This window comes from Mobula birostris, chromosome 26, assembly GCF_030028105.1.
Source record: "Mobula birostris isolate sMobBir1 chromosome 26, sMobBir1.hap1, whole genome shotgun sequence".
Classification (NCBI taxonomy): Eukaryota; Metazoa; Chordata; class Chondrichthyes; order Myliobatiformes; family Myliobatidae; genus Mobula; species Mobula birostris.
Genome location: NC_092395.1, coordinates 28,655,315 through 28,681,405, shown reverse-complemented (window position 1 = coordinate 28,681,405; position 26,091 = coordinate 28,655,315). Strand labels below are relative to the sequence as shown.

General features: G+C 43.2%; 1 protein-coding gene across 1 annotated transcript; it reads right to left on the bottom strand.

Annotated features, from left to right (window-relative positions):
- Nucleotides 1–25,536, bottom strand: LOC140188054 (uncharacterized). The gene is made up of 5 exons (XM_072243970.1): nt 25,042–25,536; nt 17,057–17,153; nt 11,424–11,538; nt 3,690–3,791; nt 1–2,373 (listed from the first exon to the last, which is right to left on the bottom strand). Exons 1-5 carry the CDS (start codon nt 25,351–25,353, stop codon nt 2,364–2,366), a joined length of 636 nt encoding a protein of 211 aa, XP_072100071.1. The 5' UTR covers nt 25,354–25,536; the 3' UTR covers nt 1–2,363.
- Between the last annotated feature and the right edge of the window lie 555 nt (nt 25,537–26,091).

Sequence of the window (26,091 nt, the reverse complement as noted above, 5' to 3'; positions counted from 1 at the left end):
TAGATGTACTTTAATAATAAAATTTACTTTGAACTTTGAACCTGGGAGTACTCCTGTGGCCAGTAAAGGCACAAAGATTATCACCAAACGCACAGCAATCGTTGTTACATTTGAAGTATCTATTACATTTCATGAATTGATAAACACACTATTCTATAACAATGGAATCTGGATGGAAATGAAGTCAAAACATAATAAAACAGATACCTGGTCAAGTGTTATTTTGGGATTTAATTCAGAGTTTTGGAAGATTTATTACAGATTAAGAGATACCTGGGAGTATGTGAATTGATTCGCTTTGGAAAGTCAAATTTGAAGGCAAAGTACAGGATTACTGGTAAGATGCTTAGCAGTACGGAGGAACATAGGGACCTTGGGGTTCAGAAACATAGATCTCTCAAATTTGCTGTGCAAGTTGATTGGGTTGTTAAGAAGGTGGAGGTGTGTTGGTCTTCATTAGTTCGAGGACTGAGCTCCAAAGCTGCAGCTCTATAAACCCTGGTTTGACCACACTTGGGAGTATTGTGTTCATTTTTGGTCACCTCATTGTAGGAAAAATGTGGAAGCTTTAGGGAGGATGCAGAGATTTCCCAGGATGCTGACTGGATTAGAGACTTCATCTTACGAGGATAGGCTGAACGAGCAAGTGTTACTATCTTTGAAGCAAAGGAGGATGAAAGGTGACTTCAAAAAGGTGTACAAGATGATGAGAGGCATTGATCAGGTGGACAGCCAGAGATTTTTTCCCAGGTTGGAAATGACTAATATGAGGGGGTATAATTTTAAAGTAGCTGGAAGAAAGTCAGAGGTAAGTTCTTTGCATAGAGAGTGGAATGCTATGCCGGGGGTCATGGAATAGGTAGATACATTAGGGACGTTTAAGAGACTTTAAGTCGGTACAGGGGTGAAAGAGAAATGGAAGGTTATGTGGGAGGGCAGGGTTAGCTTGATCTTAGAGTAGGGTAAAAGGACAGTACAATATCATGGGCTGAAGGGCCTGTACTGGGTTGTAATTTTCTTTACTCTAAGTTACAGGCGGAAATGTAGTAGAAGGGGTCTGAGATTGAGCTTGGGGTTTGGAGTGAGGGGAAAGTAAATTTAAATATAAAATAGCCAATGTCTAATGGTAAGTAATACCTGCAACTTAAGAGTTCAGGGGGATTATTGATGCAATAATATCTACTCATATGCAGTAGTCAGGCTGGAGACTAATCAAAGGGTTTAATGAACGTGTGTATAACAGACACTGGGAAGGATTTAAAGGCCAGTAAAGGCAGTGGTCAAGGTGTTTATATACCAATAGTGAACAGTTGGGAGTAAGCTATCAGCTGGAATCTAATTGAAGGGTTCAGAGGGTAGTGTTATAAATAGGATAACCAGTATCTGGGACTAGGTTACAGGCTAGTATCTGATGGAAAGGCTTTGGAGTTTTCATTGCGAATAATAGTAATCAGAGTATGTTTTGTAATGATAGTCCATTGATGGTGAACAAGGGCCATCCAACCCTTGGTTACATGCCTCAGTTTTATTGATTTGTATGAATGTGTGCCAAGATACTTGTTGGGCAATCTTGCTAAGCTTCTGTTACTGGTTCATAGCTGGGTTTCAGTGCAGAGAAAGCAGATGGTTACACTGAGTCCTGCTGGACTCCTGTGTGGTTGTTTCATGCTCTGCTACAATGCAGTGTAGTGCAGAGTGATTAAGTTACTGGGCTGGTATCCAGCTAGCTGGCCAGTTGATATGTAGAATGCAAGTTGAAATCCCACTGTGGAATATAACAAAACATTGGTACCCACTTGGTAACCTTATAACTAAACCCAGGTAAAGAACTAAACCTTGAATCAAAAGCTTGTATCATTAGTAGGTTGTTTCAAAAATCTACTTGACTGCCAATCTAGAAATCTGTCATCCTTATGAGTCTGGTCTCTGTGTGACTTGAGACAACAACACCCTCTGAAATGGTCAGCAAGGCTGGCTGCCGAATTTCACATCCTATAAATGAAATGAAAATTATCCAGATGGTGTCTGGAACTATCAGGAGTCCAATGGAAGCAACCAGGGATGAGGTTTCAAGTCCATGATAGGGCAGACCATGTGAGCTGAGGAATAGGAAGGGAATACATAGTGGCTCATTCACACTCTGTGCCATACATGTTATATTTCGGGGTTATATCACTGGCTGGGCTGTAGATCTTCGCACCCACTATTTCAGCATGAGCACCTCGGGGAGCGTGGGTGTTGCTGCTTCATCACGGGGTAACTGCTCAGATTCCTTTAGGGGATTGTGTCCAGAGGGTTAGAATTCATGTTTCCTTCTGTTTATAACCAGTAATCATTCCCTGCATACTGGGGTCTTCCTTTTCTCATTGGCACCTTCAGGACACAACAAAAATCATGAGACATTTCTATTGTCCTTCAGCCCACCGCCCACAAGAATCGCCAGTGCACACTCTGCATATCCCTTCTCCATACACCAGCATAATGCCTGAAGCTCTAACAGCCAGCTCAGCTCCACACCTCCCTTACCCCATGCCACAATTCCCCACCCACCTAGCTCCATTCCTCATACCCTACTGTCCATTGCTGACCCCAGGGCACCCTCACCCACACCTCTTGATCTACCCGTATTCCTCACACCCTACCCTGTCCAAAACTCCTCTTCCACTATCTTCCTCTAACCCCTCTCTCCCTTTGCTGCATCAGGACACCACAGCCCAAACCCTCTCCCTCACCCTCCCTCTCATTGCCCATTCCCCACACACAACCTTCTCTCTCATCCTCCCCCAGTTACCCTCCCTCCTCTCCCGCAGTTCGACCCAACACCTGCTCCCTACACCTCACCTTCCATGCCTCATTCCCCACCTGCTCTCTATATATAACCTTTCCCCTATCTCTCTCTATACAGTCCCTTATTTCAATTCTTCCCTTGTTCCTCCCTAATGCTTTCTCAAATAATACTCTCTCTCCTTAATACAAACCCTTTCCCACTTTCTCTCTTGCACCCCTGCACACCCAAACCATCCTCCAAACTTCATCCCATAATCGTTCTCCACAACTCAACACCTTTCCCTCAGAAGCCACCACCCCACACCAGCTCTCCTGCAATCTTCTCCACTCACTCCTCCCCCCTTCTCCCATTCCTCTCCTCCACACTCCTGCCCAGTGGACAGTGCTAGCCGTAGCGCACCAGAGCGCGTCCGGCACATCTTGAAGAAAAAAGCCAATTAATTAGGTGCCACCCAGGGTGATTTGAGTATCTCAGAAACTGCTGATCTCCTGGGATTTTTACGCACAACAGACTCTGGAGTTTACAAAGAATGGTGCCAAAAACAAAAAAAAATCCAGCGAGTGGCTGTTCTGTGAGCGAAAACATCTTGCTAAATACACTCGCTGGATGTTTTTGGCAGCATTCTTTGTAAACTCCAGAGTCTGTTGTGCGTAAAAATCCCAGGATACCAGCAGTTTCTGAGACACTCAAATCACCCTGGGTGGCACCTAGTTAATTAGCTTGTTTATTTTGTCTTTTTTCTTCAAGATGTGCCGGACGCGCTCCAGCTAGCACTGCACCCCTGCTCCTGCCACTCGTTCTACACCATCTCCCACATTCCTGAGCTCCACCCTACATTATCACACACACGTCCTCCCCTTCTTCACTGTTCATAGACTTTCCTTTCAGTGCTTCAACTTACCCATCACAGCAACGAGCCAGGCAAAAACCCAAAACAAAACACAAAATCCACCACCAAAAGTTATATCCCTGATTTTCACATGATTTACTCCCATGGTTGTATCTGTAAGAAACAAGTTCAGGTAATTAAGAATTAATTTCCAATTGTCTTTATAACAGAGAATGATAAAAGGCCTTCCTGAGGCCCAGGTTTAGTATAAACACTAGTGGTCCAAATTCCCAGGCAATTCTCTCCAGAAAACAGGGATGTTTGACCCCCACATCTCTACACACCATCCTTTGCACCTATATCTACCTTCCTACCATTCTACACCCCATTTAATCCTTTCCCACTGCCCAGTTTATCACTATGCTTTTGTAAGAACTAGTTTAAACCAATAATAGAATGTTGCAAATGTTAAAGCCTATTTAGAAGTGTTCCTGGTGTATTTCAGTGTTTGTCTTGCTGCAATGGAACAGTCTGACACCACAACTACAGCAGCATTAATGGTATTGAAATAGTCTTCGGTCAAACTGCAAAGTATGATGGTTAGTCAGGGAATGTGCTGCAACAGAAAAATGTGTGAAACGTGTGGACTGTGAAATGTTATTTGAAGCAGGGACAAAACAAGTATATTAAATTTACCTGGAATATGTCTACAAAGCAGATGCTCTTTTTGTTGAGGGAGGGTGTTGGGTGTTTGGGGTTTGTGAGTTTTGTTACCTTTTCCTTTCCATGCAGGAAAAGGGGAGCAGGGGGGAGATTTTTCCTTCAATGACTCCCATTGTTTTTCTGTACTTCATGGCTATCTTGAGAAGACGAATATGAGAGTTGTATTGTACATGCATACTTTGACACTAAAATGAACCTTTGAAGAAGGGTTTGATGTAGAAGAACAAAATACTGCAACAAACGCAAAACATGCAGAAATACTGCAACCCACAGTCCTGAAGAAGGGTCTTGGTCTGAAACTTCAACTCTTTGTTCATTTCCACAGATGCTGCCTGACATGCTGAGTTCTCCAGCATCTTGTGTGTATTGCTTTGGCTTTCCAGCATCTGAAGGATCTCTTGTGTTAACAAAATATAGCATATGTCTAAAGTCTGAAATAAAAACATTAAATACTGGAAATGCTCAGAGGTCAGATATGATTAGTGGAAAGAGAAACAAAGTTAATGCTTCTAGTCAAAGACTCTTCACCAGAATTAGAAAAGTGAGAAAAAAGTTGGTTTCAAGTTATAGAGAGAGGAGAGGAGGGATGAATTGGACAAGAGGAATTTCTCTGATAGATGAAGTCTCTCACCCCTTCTCTTCACTCATCTGCCCATCACCTCCCTCTGGTCCCCCTCCTCCTTCCCTTTCTTCTGAGGTTCACTGTCCTCTCCTGTTAGATTCTTTCTTCTGCAGCCCTATACATCATTTATCTATCACCTCCCACTTCTTACTTCATCCCCTCTCCCCCAACCACTCACCGTACCCCTCGCTTGCTCTTATCTATCACTTGCCAGCTTGTACGCCTTCCCCCTCAGCCCACCTTCTCTTCTGGTCTCTGCTCCTTTCCTTTCCAGTCCTGATGAAGAGTCTTGGCCCGAAACATCAACGATTTAAGCGCATAAGAAATAGGAACAGGAGTAGGCCATCTGGCCCATCAAGCCTGCTCTGCCATTCAATAAGATCATGGCTGCTCTGGCCATGGATTCATCTCCACCTGTCTGCCTTTTCCTACAACCCTTAATTCCCCTACTATGTAAAAATCTATCCAATCTTGTCTTAAATATATTTACTGAGGTAGCCTCCACTGCTTCATTAGGCAGAGAATTCCACAGATTCACCACTCTCTGGTAAAACATTTCCTCCTCATCTCCAGCCTAAATCTACTCATCCAAAACTTGAGGCTATGTCCCATAGTTGTAGTCTCACCTACCAATGGGAACACCTTTCCTGCCTCTATCTTATCCATCCCATTCATAATTTTATATGTTTCCATAAAATCTTCTCTCATTCTTTTGAATTCCAGCGACTAAAGCCCCAGGCGACTCAATCTCTCCTCATAGTCTAACCCCTTCATCTCTGGAATCAACCTGGTGAACTGCCTCCAAAGCCAGTATATCCTTCTTCAATAAGGAGACCAGAACTGCAGGCAGTACTCCGAGCATTCCATTTGCCTTCTTGATCGCCTGCTGCACCTGCAAACAAATCTTTTGTAATTCATGCACAAGCACTCCCGAGTCTCTCTGCACAGCAGCATGTTTAATAATAATCTGCACTTTCATTTTTCCTTCCAAAGTGGATGACCTCGCATTTACCAACATCGTACTCCATCCGTCAGACCCTTGCCCACTCACTTAACCTATCTATATCTCTCTGCAGACTCTCTGCATCTTCTGCACAATTTCCTTTTCCACTCAATTTAGTATCATCAGCAAATTTAGATACACTACACTCGGTCCCTTCTTCCAGATCGTTAATGTATATCGTGAATAGTTGCGGGCCCAGCACGAACCCTGCAGCTCCCTGCTCACCACTGATTGCCAACCAGAGTAACACCCATGTCTCCCAACTCTCTGCTTTCTATTAGTTAATCAATCCTCTACCCATCCTAATATATCACTCCCCCCACCCCAACCTCATGCATCCTTATCTTATGGAAAAGTCTTTTCTGTGACACCTTATTGAACGCCTTCTGGAAATCCAAGTAAGTAACACCCATCTGTTCTCCTCTATCCACTGCGTTCATTATAGCCTCAAAGAACTCCAGTAAGTTTGTCAAACAAGATGTGCCTTTGCTGAATCCATGCTGTATCTGCCTGATGGATCCATTTCTTTCAAGGTGCTTCACTATTTCTTCTTTAATGATAGCTTCAAACATTTTCCCAACTACAGATGTTAAACTATCTAGCCTTTTGCCTACATCCTTTTTTGAACAGTGGCATGACTTATGCCATCTTCCAATCCGCTGGGATCTGCCTAGAATCCAGGGAATTTTGGTAAATCATTACCAAAACCTCCACTATAGCTTCTGCCATTTCTTTCAGTACCTTGGGATGCATTCCATCAGGACCAGGGGACTTAGCTATTTTCACTCCCACCAATTTGCTCAGCACTACCTCTTTAGTGATAGCTATTATATCGAGGTCCACAGCTCCCATCACATCCACAACATCTTTCTTTGGCACGTTAGATGTGCCTTCCACCGTGAAAACAGACACAAAATAGTCATTCAAAGCCTCAGCCATTTCCTCATTACCCAATATCAATTCCCCCTTCTTGTCCTCCAAGGGCCATACGTTCACTTTAGCTACCCTTTTCTGCTTTATATAATTATAAAAACGTTTACTATCTGTTTTTATATTTTGTGCTGGATTATGTTCATAATCTAGCTTCCCTTTCTTTATTGCTCGCATAGTGGTTCTTTGTTGCTTTTTAAGATTTTCCCAATATTACAGTTTCCCACTATTCTTGGCGACTTTGTACTCATGAACTTCTAGTTTGATGCCTTCTTTTATTTCCTTCGTTATCCAAGGCTGGCTCTCCACACCCTTACTGTCCTTGCTTTTAAGCAGAATATACTTTTGTTGAGCACCGTGAAAAATTTCTTTGAAAGTCTTGCACTGTTCCTCAACTGACCCACCACATGACCTGCGTTCTCAGTCTACACTAGCCAAATCCTCCCTCCTCCCATTGTAGTCTCCATTGTTTAGGCATAATACACTGGTTTTAGATTGGACTATGGCACCCTCCATTTGTAAGAGAAATACAATCATCCTCTTTCTAAGAGAATCCCTAACTACAAGATCACTAATTTTACAGTCCCATTGCACAGGACCAGATCCAATATAGTCTGTTCCCTTGTAGGTTCAGTAACAGGCTGTTCAAGAAAGCTATCACGGACTTCTATGAAGACCTCCTTAGACTGCCTCATCCAACATGACTCACCCAATCTATGTGCAAGTTAAAATCCTCGGTGATACCTGCTGTCCCATTCTAAATGCCTCAGATATTTCTCTGTTTATTGCCTATGCCACTGTAATGTTACTATTCAGTGGGCGATAGACAACTCCCACCAGTCATTGTTTCCCTTTACTATTCCTAATCTCTACCCAGATGGATTCAACATTCTACTCCTTAGGTCTTATATCGTCTCTCACTATCATCCTGATCTCATCTTTAATTAAGAGTGCTACCCCACCTCCATTACCGTCCTGCCTATCCTTCCGTATTATCTGATATCCTTGGATATTTAATTCCCAGTCCTCTCCACCCTGCAACCATGTCTCTGTAATGGCCACTAAATCATAGCCCTTTGTACTGATTTGAGCCACAAGCTCACTGACCTTCTTTCGAATACTACGAGCATTGAGATCAAATGCCCTTACACTTATTGTGCTTTTAAAATCTTGTAATCTTTTAGTCTTTTGCATTTGACTTTTCTTCACACACTCTTACTTTTCTCTTTTTTATCTTTAGCTTTTTTCTTTATCTTTATCCACATTTTTCCATCTTACTTTATCCATACTTCTCCAATCTGTTCAACTCCTACTATTTAGTTTAAAACCCTATCTGCAGCCCTAGTTATGTGACTCACTAAGATTCGGGTCCCATCACAGTTCAGGTGGGGCCTTTCACATTGGTTCAGCTCCCTCCCTCCCCAATACTTGTGCCAATTTCCATTAATTCAAACCCGCTTCTCCCACTCCAATCCTTGAGCCATGCATTTAACTCTCTAATCTTTTTGACCCTCTGCCAATTTGCATGTGGCTCAGGCAGTAATCCAGAGATTACTACCTTTTGGTCCTGCATTTTAATTTAGTCCCCAGCTGCTCAAATTCCCTCAGCAAAACCTCTTTCCTCATTGTGCCTATGTCATTGGTACCCACATGGACCATGACAACTGGATCTTTCCCCTCCCACTACAAATTCCGCTGCAGGTCAGATAAGATGTCCCGAACCTGGGCACCAGGCAGGCAACACAGCCTTCGGGACACTCTATCCCCGTGACAGACGACTCTGTCTATTCCCCTGACTATACTATCCCCAATTACCACTACATTTCTCTTCTCACCCTCCCCTCTTGAATAGCTCCCTGAACTGCAATGCCACAATTAGGTTGCTCATCCTTCCTACAGCCACCACTCTCATCCACACAGGGAGCAAAAATCTCAGACCTGTTGGACAAGCTCAAGGGCCAAGCTCCTCCAGCACTGTCTCTTGGATCCCACTACCTACCTCACTCGCAGTCACACCCTCTTGTCCCTCACCACAGACCAAACTTGAGGTAGTTAATCTAACGGGTGTGACTACCTCCTGAAACAGCGAATCCAGGTAACTCTCCTTCTCCCTGATGTGCTGCAGTGTTTGAAGCTCAGATTCCAGGCCAAAAACTTCCAGCCTGACTTCCTCGAGCAGACAACTCTTGCTGCCCATGTGGTCACCAGGAACCACTACGGGGTCCACCAGCTCCCACATCATGCAGGTACAGCACATCACCTGATCCTACATCATCCCTACTTTATTTAATTAGCTATAATTTAGTGACTTTTTTTTCAATCACGACACTAGCCTTATTTGTTACTTACCTGTGCCTCCTCGCCAAAGCCTCAAGTTCCCACTCCTACACTGGTCCACTCACACAATGACCACTCTACTTTCACCCTGCTTTACTTTTATTTGTTCCTACTAATGAATTGCGAATAGATCGGTCCGCCACTAATGCGCCGATCCCTGCGAAACGCACTTTTTAAAAAACTCTTCTCCCCGACCTATGCAAAGCTCACTCTCTCTCCAGATCAATAGGTCCACCGCTAATCTGTTGCCCTCCATAGATGATGCCTGACTTGCTGAGTTCCTCCAGTACGTTGTGTAGGTTTCTTCGATCGCTGAAGGCAAGGTTGCCATGGAGAAGCACTGTTTTACGAAGCTGCCTTCGGGCAAGATGTTGATGAGGAAATTAGAGCGTAGGACATAGAACATTACAGTACAGTACAGGCCCATTAGCACAATAACCTACTATGAGATCAAATAACTTTTCTCTCCAACATTTCTCAGTTTTTCTATCATCTACATGCCTTTCTAAGAGATTCTTAATTGCCCCTAAAGTATCACCACCCCTGGCAGGGCAGGGCATTCCATGTACCCGCCACTCTCTGTGTACCTCGGACATCCCCTCTATAATTTCCACCAATCACTAAAACTACGCCCTCTGGTATTAATTGTAATTAGCCAAATTGGAGGAGGGAAAAGCACAAAACAAGAGACTAAAAAGGAGAAAGGTGGGAAAAAGCCAGCTGGTCATTCAGAGCCTCTGGAGTTGAAAAAGAAATCAAGAGATTTTAAAGATGCTGGAAATCTTGTACAACACATGGTGAGAACAAGCTGAGAACTGCATTTGTGGAAGGGACTGGTTTGGCCTGTATTCAGGGAGGAAACAAAAGGATCACAGGTAGCCTTGGTGAGTGAAAGGAAATATAGAGTGATTGTCTGTACGATAAATATGAGCCGGTTCCAAGCAGGGAAAGGGAAACTGTCAAAGTGGCAGAGTAAAGTAGATCTGGAACTAGTTTGCTTAAAGAGAGTGTATGAAAAATGGGTTCTGATACCGAGAGAGAAGAAGAAGAAGAAGAAGAAGAATATCTTTGTTGTCATTGTTGTGGAGCAATGAAACACAGTTTAGCAGCTCAAAGTTTTGCAGCATGACAAAGAATATATACATAAAATAAACTCTGAAACCTCAGGAGTGCAGTGCAAAATTAATAATATATGGATGGGGGAGGGGGGGTAGGATTATTGCACACCTGCCATTCCTGGAAGTGTGATGCATTTAGCTGCCGCCGTCTTAGGAGGGGGGCAGGAGAAGGGAAGGGGGTGTTATACGTTTCACTGCTTGTGAGTAGAAGCTGTTAAGGAGTCTTTTTGTTTTCATCCTTAATGCTCTGTATCTTTTCCCAGAAGGTAGAGGGGAAAACAGGTGATGTCCAGGATGAGTGCGATCCTTTGAAATACAAGTAGCCTTCTTTTGAAGTCTGCCAGTATAAATGTCTCTGAGAGAGGACAAATATAACGAGAAGGAAGAGAAAACAGCAGAGACCGTATGACACCCACTCTGACAGCAAGTCTCTGAGGTTTTGTGGGAACACTGTGACTATTGTTTGTGTTAAGTTTGGTTTCTTTATACTCGATAGAACTACCTTAATAAACCCGTTACCAATATACTAATATCCTGTCCTGATGAAGGGTCTCGGCCCAAAACGTCAAGCATTAATTCATTTCCATAGATGCTCGCTGACCCGCTGAGTTCCTCCAGCATTTTGTGAGTGTTACGGATACCTGTTTCATTTCTCACCCCTAATCTCTGATGAAATATGATTAACATAAAACGTTAACTCTGTTTCTCTCTCCATCAACTTGAATGTTTCCAGCACTTTCCGTTTTGGCTTCAAAAATATTTAACTGCCAAGAAATTTGGGATAATGCTACAATTGTTGGAAGTACCCCAGAGGAACATGATCTGCCTTTCCAGTTTCTCCCATAGACTGATCCAGGCAGAAAGATGTCACTCTGTCTTTCATTGTATCAGTGGCGGCCCTTTACAATTGCCTCTGCTTCCACCACACTTACCCCAGAGAAATGCAGCGTCCTCCCTTTCACACGTATCCCTAAATCCCCACCCGAGTTTTATCTATGCACCCATCTCTGGGTCCCATACAATCCCCTATAGGACTTCAAATAAAATTCATTTTAAAATGCACAAGGTCTCACTGAGCAAGCTTCAGTTCAGAATTAAGTCTTTCCAAAATGTGTTCATTATTTTTCTTGCATTCCTGTATCACGCGGCTGTAACGCAGTTGTGCCTCTTCACAATCCTGAAGATTACCTTTAAAAACAAGAGTTAAAGATTGATGAACTGGGGAGAAAGGATAAGCCAATGCAAATTAAAACCTTGTCTCTGTGTTTCATGATTTACGTGAATAATATTTGAAAGAGATACTTCTGTGTTCTAATGCAGTCTGACAAGTGTGGGAATGACAGAGTGAAACTCCTTCTCTTACATACAGTGTTAAGTTTGGGCCCATTTATTTTAGCTGGGGAACAACAGGGGTGCGTTCGTGTTGCTTTGAAGTTCACTCTGTGTCAATGCACCAATACTGATTCCCCAGTTAGCTGTCCCAAAACAGATGAGCCAACTGTTACCTGATTGCTACTTGGGGGATCTTGCTGTATGGATCTACATACTATGTTTCCTATGCGAGCTCTCTTGCACAGAAGGCAGTGTAAACATAGAACATAGAACAGCTCAGGATAGAAACAGACCCTTTGGTCACATTGTTATGCCAACCAGCTAAAGAGCAAATCAAAAATACCCAACCACTAATCCCTCCTACCTACTCCATGCCCTATTCCTCCATCTTCCTCACATCCACGTGCCCAGGTATGCAGTAAGTATATTCAGAATATTCAAGAAGAAGTGAGATGTTTCTCTTCGGGTTTAGGGAGTCAAAGTAAGTGGGGAGGAAGGTTACTTAATTTAGATGCTCCTCCATGATGATATTGCAAAGCAGAACAGGTTGAAGGAAGGTACATGAGAAATAGATTCAGGAGGCCATCTGGCCATCCAGCCTGCTCCATCATTCAAGATCATGGCTGATCTGACCATGGACTCAGCTCCACCTGCTTGCCTATTCTCCATCACCCTTAATCCCCCTGCCTAATAAGCACAGGGGATTCCAGTTAATTATTAGTTATACATCAGGACCAGTACATTTTGGACCAGTTAAATGGTTGCCCAATTAGCCAATGTTTTATGGAAATAGCTGAATAGCAAGTTATCTATTTAAATGAAATAGTGAACAAATTAGGACTACCAATATTACGACAGCACTCTAAGACTAGGTGTTAGTTCCGGATAGTTATCGAGAGAGAAGTTCACCCAGTGTACCCTGGTATGCCGGGAGGGGCTGCACCTTGAGTAAAGGGGCTTGCTGTGTCCATTCTGGGACAGCTCACTCACCCTTGTTCCCCACCAGACACTCAGCTCTCACCTGTAGCTCCAGGTAGCTGTTTGTGTGTGACAGAGGCCACACCCCAGTACATTGCTTTGACAGGCAGGCTAAACCAGGTGAGAGTAGCTCATACCCCGGTGAAATAGGGGCATACCCATCCTGGCCTGTGCAGTCAGCGCCAGCAGATTGAGCGGATGAGATTAACAATGAAATTCAATGGCCAAGAAGGAGGCTCTGCAATGCTTCGTTTTACCCACTGCAAACAAGGAAGACCCCAGTCTGTGACGACAACTTGTCCCACTGGACCCGGTTTCCCGAGATCGACAGAGTGAAACTGTCAATAGCTCTTCCAATTTAAAAACTCTCCCACACAGGCTTTATTGTTATTGTTGGATTTAATCAGCAACTGACACACTGCCGTGTACTTTTATTTGACCAAATCTTCATTTCTATTGTAACATTCAAGATAATTGCTGATCCCTTCAAATTCTTTGACAATCGCTAACTTGTTGAAGTAGTGAAATAGTTTCAATTTCACTCCTGGCTATTTCTGGCATCTCTAAGCCTGACTTGTTGAAATTGAAGTTGACAAAACAATTCCAACTTGTCTTACTACTTATTTCTCACTATCAGTGACAAACATCACTGCTTTTTGAACACAAACACACAGAACTAACACTATTTAAAAACTGTTTGCTCCAAACATGTGCAGTGTCTAACAGCCATAAAAGTCCACACAACTGACACCAGTTAAAAACTGTTTGGCAAAACTGTTAGTGGGGCGGCCTCTGCTGCTTCACTGGGCAGACAATTCCACAGATTCACAACTGTCTGGGAAATGCAGTTCCTTCTCACCTGAATCTTGAGGCTATGACCCTAATTCTAGTCTCATCTACCCGTGAAAATAACTTTCCTGCCTCGGTTTTATATATCCCTTTCATAATTTTTTGTTTCAAAATTCTTCTAAATTCACTGAATATAGTCCCAGACAACTCAATCTCTCCTCATAGGTTAACTCCCTCAACTCCAGAATTCTCTGGTGAAGCTCCTCTGCACCACCTCCAAACCCAGTACATCCTTTCTCAAGTAATGAGACCAAAACTCCATGCCCTGCTCCAAGTGCAGCTCAAACAGTACGCTATACAGTTGCAGCATAAACCTCTCTGCTATTAAATTCAATCCTTCTAGCAATGACGTCCAATGTTACACTTGCCTTTTTGATAACCTGTTGCCACTTAAATCAACCTTTTCCAATTTCAAGACCCTCTGCACTCTTTCACCATTTAAATAATAGTCTGATCTTCCATTTTCCTTCCAAAGTGGATGACCTCACATTTACCGACAGTGTACTCCATCTGCCAGACCCTCCTCCACTCACTTAACTGATCTGTATCTCTCTAAGGGCTCTCTGTATCCTCTGAGCATTTTGATTTTCCGCTCAGTTTTGTGTCATCAGCAAAGTTGGATATGCCAGACTTGGTCCTCTCACGCAAATCGTGAAAGCACATCACTGTGAGCCCAGCAGTGACCCCTGCGGCACTCCGCTCACCACTGGCTACCAACCGGAGAAATACCCATTTATTCCAACCCTCTGCCTTCTGTCAGTTAACCAATCCTCTATCCATGCTGATACATTACCCATAACTCCATGCATCCTTATCTTCTGGATAAGTCTTGCATTCAGCACCTCAACGTGGCCAAGCAGCCGAGTGATCACATCGTCAAGTTCGCCAATGACATGACAGTGATGGGGCTCATCACCAAAAACAAAGAGACAGCCTACTGATAGAGGTGAAAGAGCTCAAAGGCTGATGCCAGGTAATAAACTCCTTCCTCAAGGTCAACAAGACAAAGGATATTAGACAATCTTGTATCAAATGCCTTCTAGAAATCCAAGTACCCATCATCTTCATATTCCCCTCTATCCACAATGTTCATTATATCCTCAAAGAACCCCATTAAGTTTGTCAGACAGGAATGCCCTTCATGAATCCCTGCTGTGCCTGCCTAAAGGAACCATTTCTATCGGATGTCGTTATTTCTTCTTTAATGATAGCTTCAAGTATCTTCCCAACTGCAGACGTTAATCAGACTGGCCTATAGTTACCTGCCTTTTGCCTACATCCTTTTCCTTAAACAGTGGCATGGCACTCACTGTCTTCCAATCTGTCAGGACCCACCCAGAGTCCAGAGAATACAGGTAAATTATCACAAACACCCCTTCTGTAATGAATAAACTCTTCTTGGGCTTCCAGCCAGGTGCAGGTATCAATTTTAACTGACATTTTGATGACAAACTCTGCCATCTTCATCAAGGATGATGTCTAGTTAGGTGGTATTTATACCCCTGTCTGTCCCCCCTGATCGGTTAGTCCTCATCCAATCAGGTTTCTGCTCTCCTACCTTGTTTACAATCAAACTCCAGTTCTTACTTAGAGTAAGGCCTTTGCCTTTGCTAAAATTCTTTTTCTCTGGTTTTATTTCAATGGCTTCTTCACCAGATGGTTCCAAAAGCCATTAGCGTGGCATAGCAGTTTCGTGCCATCAAAGTCAATCTTGTGGCCATTGCAAATGGAATGTTCTGCTGCCGCCATTTTCTCTAGGTAAGCCAAATGGATACACCTCCTGTGCTCCTTGATGCAGGTTTGCATCCTCTGGCTGATGTACGCGGCTCTGCATCCACAGGGAATCCTGTAAACCCCAGCCGACCTGAGTCCCAGGTCATCTTTGACCCACATAAGCTGTGATTTGAGCTTCCTGGCAGGTACACGGATGGTATTAATCTGATTTTCTTCAGGATCCTAGCTATCCTTCCAGAAACTGTGGAAGTATAGGGAAGGCAGGGTGTTGTGACAGGTTCCTCCTTGTTTTTAGATTTTCTGGGTTTTCCATCGGCCCTTTTAGGGACCTGATTTTCTTTACCTTGTAGCCATTCTGTAGGAACGTTGTGCGTAGTCACCAGGATCCTGAAGAAATACCGGATTAATTCCATCCATAAACCCACAAGGAAGCTCAACATCACAGTTTACGTGGGTCAAAGATGACCTGGGACTCAGGTAGGCTGGTGTTTACAGGATTCCCTGTGAATGCCGAGCAGTGTATATATTGGCCAGAAGGGATGTATGGTGGAAACCTGCATCAATAGTACAGGAGGTGTATCTGTTTGGGTTACCCGGAGAAATCAGCAGTAGCAGAACACTGCATTGATAATGGCCATCGGATTGACTTCAGCAGCACAAAACTACTGTGCTATGCCAGTACCTTTTGCGACTGCCTGGTGGACGAAACCATTGAAATAAAACTGGATGAAAAGAATTTTAACAAGGACGAAGGCCTCGCCCTAAGAAAGAACTGGAAATTGATCGTAAACAAGGTGGGACAGAAGAAACCTGATTGGATGAGGACTAACCAATCGGGGGGATGGACGATGGGGGTATAAATACCATCGGAATATACATGTCTAGCCATCATCCCCAATGAAGGTGGCAGAGTTTGTCATTGACACATCAGTTAAAATTGATCAGATAAAATTGGTCTGGAAGACCGAGAGAGTTTATTCATCATATACACCGGGAAAGCACAAGATCTTTGCTCATCCCTTCTATAACTTCTGACATTTCTTTCTATCTTCACTTCCCATTGTATTCATGACATCTGTCATTAGCATGTTATATATCTCTTCCATATTACTATACTTCTGCTCCTGTTTTCTATGACAGCTCTTCAGAGTATTCCATTGGCTGGGAAGTGCTTTGTAGGGATAAGGATTATCAATGGTACAGTGCAAGTGTTTCTTTAATTCTCTACGCTCTTCCACTGAATGGAGTGACCCCGTATAGAATGCAAGGCCAGATAGCTCATCTAATGCCTTAGTGCACAAGCCCAAGCAGACAGGCTATCCAGGCAAGAGATTCTGCAGATGCTGAAAATCCACAAAAAAAACACTGGAAGAACTCAGTAGGTCAGGCAGAATCTGTGAAAAGGAATAAGCAGCTGCTGTTTTGTGCAGAGAACCTTCATCAGCTGCCTGAACAACAGAGTTCCTCCAGCATTTTTTGAGCAACATTACTGCCATCCATCTAGTGTCGACAGGGATGACAAAGATTTGCCTCTTTGTTCAGGCTCAGTCCAGTGAAGATGGAATTACTGGAGGCAGCAGTCGACAAGTGCCTGGTGCGGGAGGAGCTGCATTGGGTCTAGCAGAGTTTGAACCATATGTCTGTACATCCCTGGGCTCATACTTCTCCCATTTCCTGCCCTCTCCTGCATCCCTTTGATCTTGAACGGCTGCCCATTATGTGCTGTCTAATACCACCCTGGCGTTACATGTTGTTTGATATCATTCTCTCAGGCACTGAAGCGGCTATACAAATGTAATTGCTGTTGACCTACCTTCCAGTTCCTTCTTTGTGGAATATAAGCCCTTGTTCTCATCAGTCAGTTTTCTGATGGTTTCATCCTGAGCTGCTTTCTGTTTCTCCAGTAATGTCTGTTTAAAGAGAGAAAAGCAAATAATGTCTTTCTGCAGATCAAACTCAAGATCAAGTTCATTGTCATAGGCACAAGTGCATTGAAAAACTTTACTTGCAGTAGCGTCACAAACACTTTGCATTAGAGACTTTATGTTCACAAGAAAAGCATAAATATAACAGTATATTATACAAAATTAACTGAGAAAGGAAAGAATTGGAACAAAATATGTAAAGTGGTCATAGTGTTTATATACTGAGATAGTGTTTCCTGTTTACAAGTTGTTTCAAGAACTGAATGTTTGAAGGAAAGTAATTGTTTTTGAACCTGGGACTTCGGGCTCCTGTAGCTCCTGCCCTGTGTTAGGTGCTTCAGATTTACACCTTGTCGTTTTCCCAACGACTTGAACTTTCAGTGTTACAGATAAACATAAATGCTTCCTGTTTTCATTTCACTGTTAGCCATAAGAAGGCAAACGGAATGTTGGCCTTCATTGCCAGAGGGACTGAATTCAAGAGCAGGGAGGTCATACTGCAACTGTACGGGGTACTGGTGAGGCCGTACCTGGAGTACTGTGTACAGTTCTGGTCTCCATACTTGAGGAAGGATATACTGGCTTTGGAGGCAGTGCAGAGGAGGTTCACCAGGTTGATTCCAGGGATGGAGTTAACCTATGAGGAGAGATTGAGTTGCCTGGGACTATACTCTCTGGAGTTCAGAAGATTGAGAGGGGATCTTATAGAAGTATACAAAATTTTGAAAGGGATAGATTAGATAGAAGTAGGAAGGGGGGCGCTATGGACCCACGAACCAAGATGGCAGCTTAACATGGAAACTCCGTACAACCTTGCACTAAACAACTTTAAAACCCTAAGTTAACAATACCAACTAAACTCGGGCTATGCCAAAAATGACTACAATCAAGTACTGTGATATCTTCACCCGAAAACGCGGCTCAAACAAAATCGAAAATCAACACTCCATCGACGAAGCAAGATAAGGAAGTTTCTAGCAACATGGCGGAGCTAAAGGCGCTGCTAGCTGAATTAAAGTTACTTTGCTCTGAGCTTGGATCCAAACTGGACAGTATAGATGACCGCCTGGGTAAGATGACCAACTCTGTTGCTGCCTTGGAAAACAATATATCGGAGGTGAAACGAAATGTTGCTTCCAATACCACATGGATGATAGAGACTGAAAACCGAATAATGACGACAGAGGAGCACGTGGAAAAGAACAAGGCTGAACAACGCCATGAAGCGAATCGCCTACCTGGAATCCAAGACTGAAGACCTGGAGAATCGGAGTGGAAGGAAAAACTTGTGGTTGTTCGGCCTCCGGGAGGGCGCTAAAGGAAACCAACCACTGCTGGAGTTCATACAAAACATGCTGCCGTGCTGGCTGGAGCTGGACACCTACAGATCCTTCATTCTAGAAAGAGTTCACCGAACTCCAGCACCATCAAAACCAAACCAGAACAGAGCGGTTCTCATTCGGTTTCTGAGATTTCAAGATCGGGAGTTTGTTTTCCGCTCCACTAAACAGCGTAATATCACGTATGAGGGAAACAAGCTTTACTTCGCTCAGGACCTCTCGGCTGAGACCATGAGACAGCGTAACGAGTTTAACACGGTCAGAAGAGTGTTCGTCAAAAAAGGAACTTTCCACGGATTTCAACATAATCCACGCAAGATGAGAGTCCTCCACAAAGGGAAAATACACCTGTTTTCATCACCAAAAGAGGCGGAAGAGTTCCATCGAGGACACACCTGAGGGGTCTGATTAAGGCAGTAGTGAAATTTATTTACTTCCGTACCCATGAGAATCAGCTGATACTGACTGCTTAACAGATATAAGCCCACACTGAGTCTCAGAAGACATCTTTTTTCTTCTTCCTTTATTTTTCTTTTACTAGAACTACCACTTTAGCCTCTTTTGTTCTATTCTTGAAAAGATCCTGTATTTAAGAGGTTGTTTATACCGCCAGAATAGCTTTATTGTTTTGTCTATTTTTATTATTTACAACATTTTTGTTTGTTGAAACCTTAATTCTATTGAGATGGGACTCCATGGACCTGAATGAACATTTACAATAGGCAATACTGGCATACAGTTTAGTGGCTGCTTTGACTTTATTTTTATGCTAAGTGGGTTGAGTATATAACGTTCTAAGATATAATAAGGTGCATGGTTGATGGACACCACTAGTTGCCTATGGAGTTAGGTTTGCCCCTCCATAGAGTGGATCAGCACAAGCTCTACAGTTCTTTGTTTTGAGTAAGGGAGGGGGAATTCAAGAGTTCAAATCTCTATATGTGTAAATGTATATGTGTTTTTTGTTTTTCTTTATGTATGTCGTGCACCCAACACAGCAGTAATATTTCTCACTCCTTTTCCTGGTATAATTGACATGTTCCATATATGGAACAGACGAGCACTCAGATTATCTTTAATATAAAAGTCACGAGCTGGAATGTTAGGGGACTAAAGAAGTTAACCAAATTGAAACAGGTTATGAATAGGATCAAACAGCTTAAGTCTAAAATAATTTTTCTTCAAGAAAGTCTCAGATACAAATATTTGTGTCAAATCGGTAAGGAATAGATGGTCTGGCCAAGTAATATATGCAAAATACAACAACTATGCTAGAGATGTACTTATTCTTATTCATAGAGTGATACCATTTCAAATTATGAAAACAATCCAAGACTCGGCCGGAAGGTATGCAAAATAATCTCTTCTCTTTCACATTAAACCTAGTCAGTATATATGGCCCAAATGAGGACAATCCTAAATTTTTTGAAGATTTCTTCCTTACTTTGTCCACTTTACGAGGCATTTATATCATTGGGGGAGACTTTAATTGCACTTTAAACCCAGCAATGGATCGCTGTACAGTCTGTGATACCTATAAGGCACAAACTAGAAAATTACTAAAACAATACATTGTGGATATAAATTTGGTTGAAGTATGGAGAGAACAAAACCCTGGCAAAATAGAATACTCTTGTCATTCAAGTACATGTAAATCTCATTCTCATATTGATTATTTTCTTGTCTCAAGAGAGCTCTTATCAAAGATTAAAAGTTGCTGGTATGATGGCATAGTAATAGGCAACCATGCTGCTATTACATTAAGTATTCATATAGAGAAATTTATTCACAGTCCCCCTAACTGGTGATTTCAGGTGAGATTGCTACAAAACCCAGACTTTGTTAAATTTGTGGGAACTAAAGTAGTTATTTTGAGTTAAATACAGATCAAACTAGTGCCAGCACAAGATGGGAGGCGTTCAAGGCATATATTAGAGGAGAAATCATTAGTTATACAAGCTTCAAGTCGAAACAAAAAATAGAGATGGAAACCTTGGAAAAACAAATTAAATCTTTAGAGGTAGAATTAACGGAAAGGGATGATCCAACAAAAGAGATCTGCTAATTTTGAGAGCCAAATATAATAAATTATCTGCTGATAAAGCTGCAAAAAGTTTAATGTGGCTGAAGCAATCTTATTACAATCAAGGAGGAGAAGCTGAGAAACTTTTGGCATGGAGAATAGAGCAATTAACAGTATAATAACCTCTTCAGGAAGACGAACAGTAGACCCATTGGAAATTAATAACAGTTTTAGAGAATTTTATGAACATTTATATAGATCAGAATGACCCCAAGCCTCAGAAGAATGGGACATATTTCTTGGTAGGTTTCAATTCCACACACTGACAGAAGATGCAAAAAAGGAGTTAGATAGAGGTTTAACAATTGAAGAGTTATCGCAGGCTATCCAAAATATTAACAGTGGTAAAGCACCAGGGCCTAACGGCCTACCAATTGAATTCTACAAAACATTTCAAGAAATATTACTAGTCTAGACATCCCACTTCTCCCGGAAGTTCTGGGAGTCTCCCACATATCGATAGTGGCGCCCTAACGCCTGGAAATGATATACAATATCCCGGAAATAGATTTTTTTTGAGAGGGAGAGTGAGCAACCTGATTGGTCTCTCTTTGTGCGAAGAGTGGTCCCCAACCACTGGGCCGCGAGGAAACAATATGAGTCAGTTGCACCTTTCCTCATTCTCTGTCACGCACTATTGAATTTTAACGCACGCGAGGTCATCAGTGACCCAAGACGTGCAAAGGAATGGGTCGGTGACCCATTTGTGAATGTCCCTGGTGAATCATCCCTGTCAGCGCGGGAAGAAGATGAACTCCTCAAGCTTGCAAATGACGGTGGGCTGAAAACTATGTTTGACATAACATCTCTGCCGGCACTCTGGATCAAAGTCAAGGCTGAATATCCTGAGATAGCCACGAAAGCACTGAAAACGTTGCTTCCATTTCCAACATATTTCTGCGAAGCGGAGTTTTCTGCAATGAATGCAACGAAAACTAAATCGCGGAATAGACTGGACATAAGTAACCCCCTTCGAGTATCGCTGTCTCCCATCACCCCTCGATAGGACCGTCTTGTTGCAGGAAAACAAGCCCAGGGCTCCCACTAATTCAGTGATATTGGTGTGTTGCAATGATTTTATATACGCATACGAGGAAAATATGCGCTGTGTGTTTAATATCCAAACGTTACTTGTCTCAGCTTGTCTCCTGCCCCACCGAACTCATTTCTGAAAGCGTTCACCAGCAACTTTCATGTGTGTTGCTTAAAATGTTATGATGCTATTGACTTATAAGTGACTTATCATTCAGTGGTCCCCAACCGCTGGGTCACGAAGAATACAGCGGTGGCTGGAATGCACCCAGCACATCTTTCAGAAAAAAGCTGAAATAAACAAGCTTAAACAAGCTAATTAATTAGGTGCCGCCCGGCATGTAAATGTTGGCCCAGATCAGAGGCGATTGCTGATTGCGTCGTCTCTGATCTGGGCCGACATTTACGTGCCGGGCAGCACCTAATCAATTAGCTTGTTTATCTCAGCTTTTTTCTTAAAGACGTGCTGGTTGCGTTCCGGCTACCACTGTACCGCTGCATTCTTCATGGCATGGAGGTTTGGTACCACTGTTATAATTGACTTATCACTACATTCATGCGAGGAAAATATGCACTGTGTGTTTAACATTAAATTCGTTAGATAAACCCCTTTAGAAACTAAATGGAGTGTATTAGCCACTTACAAGTGACTTATAGTTGAATTATCACCTATATTCCAGTCGTGCTTAACACCCACCTCCCCCCCCCGCCCCCAGTCGGCCAGTCCGCAAAAATATTGTCAATATTAAACCGGTCCACGGTGCAAAAAAGGTTGGGGACCCCTGATTTAAACTAGCTGGCTGGCTGCTAACGAGCTACGCTATTGATGTCCTACGTGATGAGGCCAAACTCCCTGTAGACTTGCTTAAAGTTGTAATAGAATAAACATGATAATATAAGTACATATTTTAATGTCACATTTGCTGCATATACCCAACTTGGTTTACAGATTAGACAAAATCACTAAACAAAGTATTACTTACGCCCTTGGAGGTCGATGGGAGGGGGGTGAGGAATATGGGGTTGCAGGGTGCGGGGGTGCTACCTCCCTGAAATGGTGGTGCTACCTCCCTGAAATGAGTTTTTGCAGGGTGGGATGTCTGCTAGTCCCACTCTTAAATATGTATGACGAATCTTATCGGGATGGAACTCTCCCATCCTCCTTATGGCTAGCAATGATAACGCTGATCCTGAAGCCAAGCAAACCTCCTACAGAATGTTCTTCACTTAGACCGATAAGTCTGATTGGATCGGACACATAAATACTTTGTAAAGCCTTAGCAAGAAGATTGGATCCTTATATCCCACATCTAGTTCATAATGATCAGAATGGCAAAAACGCCAAGGATTCCATTATATTAGAACAGTTCTTAGCATAATTCATGAAAAATTTGACACTAAAGATACAGCAGTATTATCACTGGATGCTCGGCAGGCCTTTGATACAATAGAATGGCCATGCTTATTTAATGTATTGCCTAGATTTGTATTTGGAAAGAACTTCCTTAAATGGATTCAGATTTTATTTACAAACCAAATAGCCAGTGTCTTAATAGAGAATAGACAATAGGTGCAGGAGTAGGCCATTCAGCCCTTTGAGCCAGCACCGCCATTCACTGTGATCATGGCTGATCATCCACAATCAGTACTCTTTTCCTGCCTTCTCCCCATATCCCTTGACTCTGCTATCTTTAAGAGCTCTATCTAACTCTTTCTTGAAAGAATCTGGAGAATTGGCCTCCACTGCCTTCTGAGGCAGAGCATTCCACAGAACCACAACCCTCTGTGTGAAAAAGTTTTTCCTCAACTCCGTTCTAAATGGCCTACCCCTTATTCTTAAACTGTGGCCTCTGGTTCTGGACTCCCCCAACATCAGGAACATGTTTCCTGCCTCTAGCGTGCCCAATCCCTTAATAATCTTATGTGTTTCAATCAGATCCCCTCTCATCCTTCTAAATTCCAGTGTATACAAGCCCAGTCGCTCCAATCTTTCAACATATGACAGTCCCGCCATCCTGGGAATTAACCTCATGAACCTACGCTGCACTCTCTCAATAGCTAGAATGTCCTTCCTCAAATTTGGAGACCAAAACTGTACACAATACTCCAGGTGTGGTCTCACCAGGGCCCTGTACAACTGCAGAAGGACCTCTTTGCTCCTATACTCAACTCCCCTTGTTATGAAGGCCAGCATGCTATTAGCTTTCTTCACTGCCTGCTGTACCTGCATGCTTACTTTCAGTGACTGATGAACAAGGACACCTAGATCTCGTTGTAAAATAGTATAGTTTCTAAACCAGTCATCTTGGAGTGATCTACTCGCCAGGGATGCCCTTTGTCACCGATGTTGTTTATACTGGCCATAGAACCCCTGGCTATGGCAATAAGAACGCAGGCAGGCCTGTCGGGCATCCAGCTAGGAGAACAGGAACATAGAATGCCCTTATATGCTGACGACGTGATTCTTTTTTTAACACATGTATCCATCAGTATTCCAAACTTAATACAACAGATTGAATTGTTTGGGCAGTTCTCTGGTTATAACATTAACAAATCAAAATCATCAATACTGTTTTTGAACAAAGAAGAAAGACTGAAACCAGTCATAAAATCCCCATTTATAAATGCAAAGGAAGGATTTACCTACCCTGGTGTCAAAATTGCCCCTGAAATTAAACCCAGTAGAGGACGAAGTGAAAGAGACGTTGGATCGATGGGTAACAATGCCCATATCAATGACTGGCCGTATAAACATGATCAAAAGTAATATATTACCAAAATGTCTATACCTTTTTCAATCACTTCCTCTCCCACTACCAAAATCATTTTTTGATAAGCTTAATGGTATTTTTAGTAAATTCATTTGGATTAATAAAAAATCTAGAGTGAGACTCAGGTTGCTATGTCTGCCTTATGAAAGGGGAGGGCTACGGCTCCCGAACCTGAACACAAGGAAATCTGCAGATGCTGGAATTTCAAGCAACAACACCATGCGATGGGCTAAGTGCGGTGCCGCCGCTCTCAGGGAGCTCCACGCCATGTGGGCAATGCAGCCAATTCGATGGCACCTTACCAACCAGCTTAAACACTTGTCACCTCTGTGGGCTATGCCTAGTCCACCTGGACAGCACCTCCCAAATCTCCACAACCAGAGGGATAAAAGTCCCTCAGTACTGCCCGTCCAATGATGCACCGCTCCTTCAGTCGCCTGGAGCTCCTTCCTGCGGCACTGGCCTCCAACTCCTCCAGTGAACTTCATATCTCACTCCCGAGCCCCTGACAGTGCGGCGCTCCCTAATTTTCACCGGGTATGGGATCGACCTCTCTACTTCACCGCATTCCAGTCCCGGGTCCTACTGATCAGTTCTGGAGCTTTACTACGCTGTGTGATCTCTGCCCCAAGATCCAGGGCTCTCACCTCGCATTTCTGCTGACGTTCCCGCAGCTCGTCTCTCTCCCTCCGCAGCTCGTCTCTCTCACTCCGCAGCTCGTCTCTCTCACTCCGCAGCTCGTCTCTCTCCCTCTGCAGCCTCCCGTTCTCCTCCAGCAGGCTCTCTTTCTCCCTCTGCAACTCTCTGATCTGCATCTGCAGTCCCGCCGTTTCGGGGTGGAATTTCCCCAGATTGGCGAGAAAGAGCATCCATCCCAGGACGCCGAGGACGAGGACGAAGACTATGGCAAGGAGAAGGAGACGGGTGAGCTGCTGAACTGTACAACTCCTGCTCTGCATCCTGCCTGGCTACAAGGAACTTCAGCAACAAGTCGTGAGCGGCCGAAGTTTCCGGGCTGCTAACTCCTCCCTGGCTGCCGGAGCGTATCTGCAGAAAACAGCGCCTATGGCAAGCACTGAAATTGCGCCCCTGTCCAAACATCTGACACCCATCCACTTTACCATAATATCAGCTCAAAAATACAAGTCAATCTCGTTAATCTTCTAATTAACAAATTATGGCGCCACATGAAAATTATAATTGCACCTTCCTTACTTTCACTGATACAAATTGGTCCATGATGTGATCAAAGTCAGGTTTTTTTCAGTTTCTTCTCTTTCTACACTCAGCAGAGCAAGATCACAGAATCTGCCTTGACCCATGGAGGCTCTCAAATACGAAAGTATTAGTTTTAACTCGCTGAATGATCTCCCACAGCTGGCGATGGAAACTGCGATGGTTAGCATTATCTGAATAGCAATGCGAAGATTGGGGAAGACGCTCTCATCTCCATACTGAACAATAAATTCAAGAAGCTCTTCAGGTCTTGATATTTTCACGTTGACTCGCCTTGATAGCAACATTCTGCAATCCAAAATTTCTTCATAGAGCTGCCGCCCGTCAACACCAGAGCTGTACAATTCGCCCAAGTTTTCGCACTTCTTCTTTAGGTCGTTACTGCCGCGCCGCAACACAGTTTATCGACATCGAGAAGGAGCCCAAACTGACGTCAGTGTCATGCACATGAGTGAACCTTT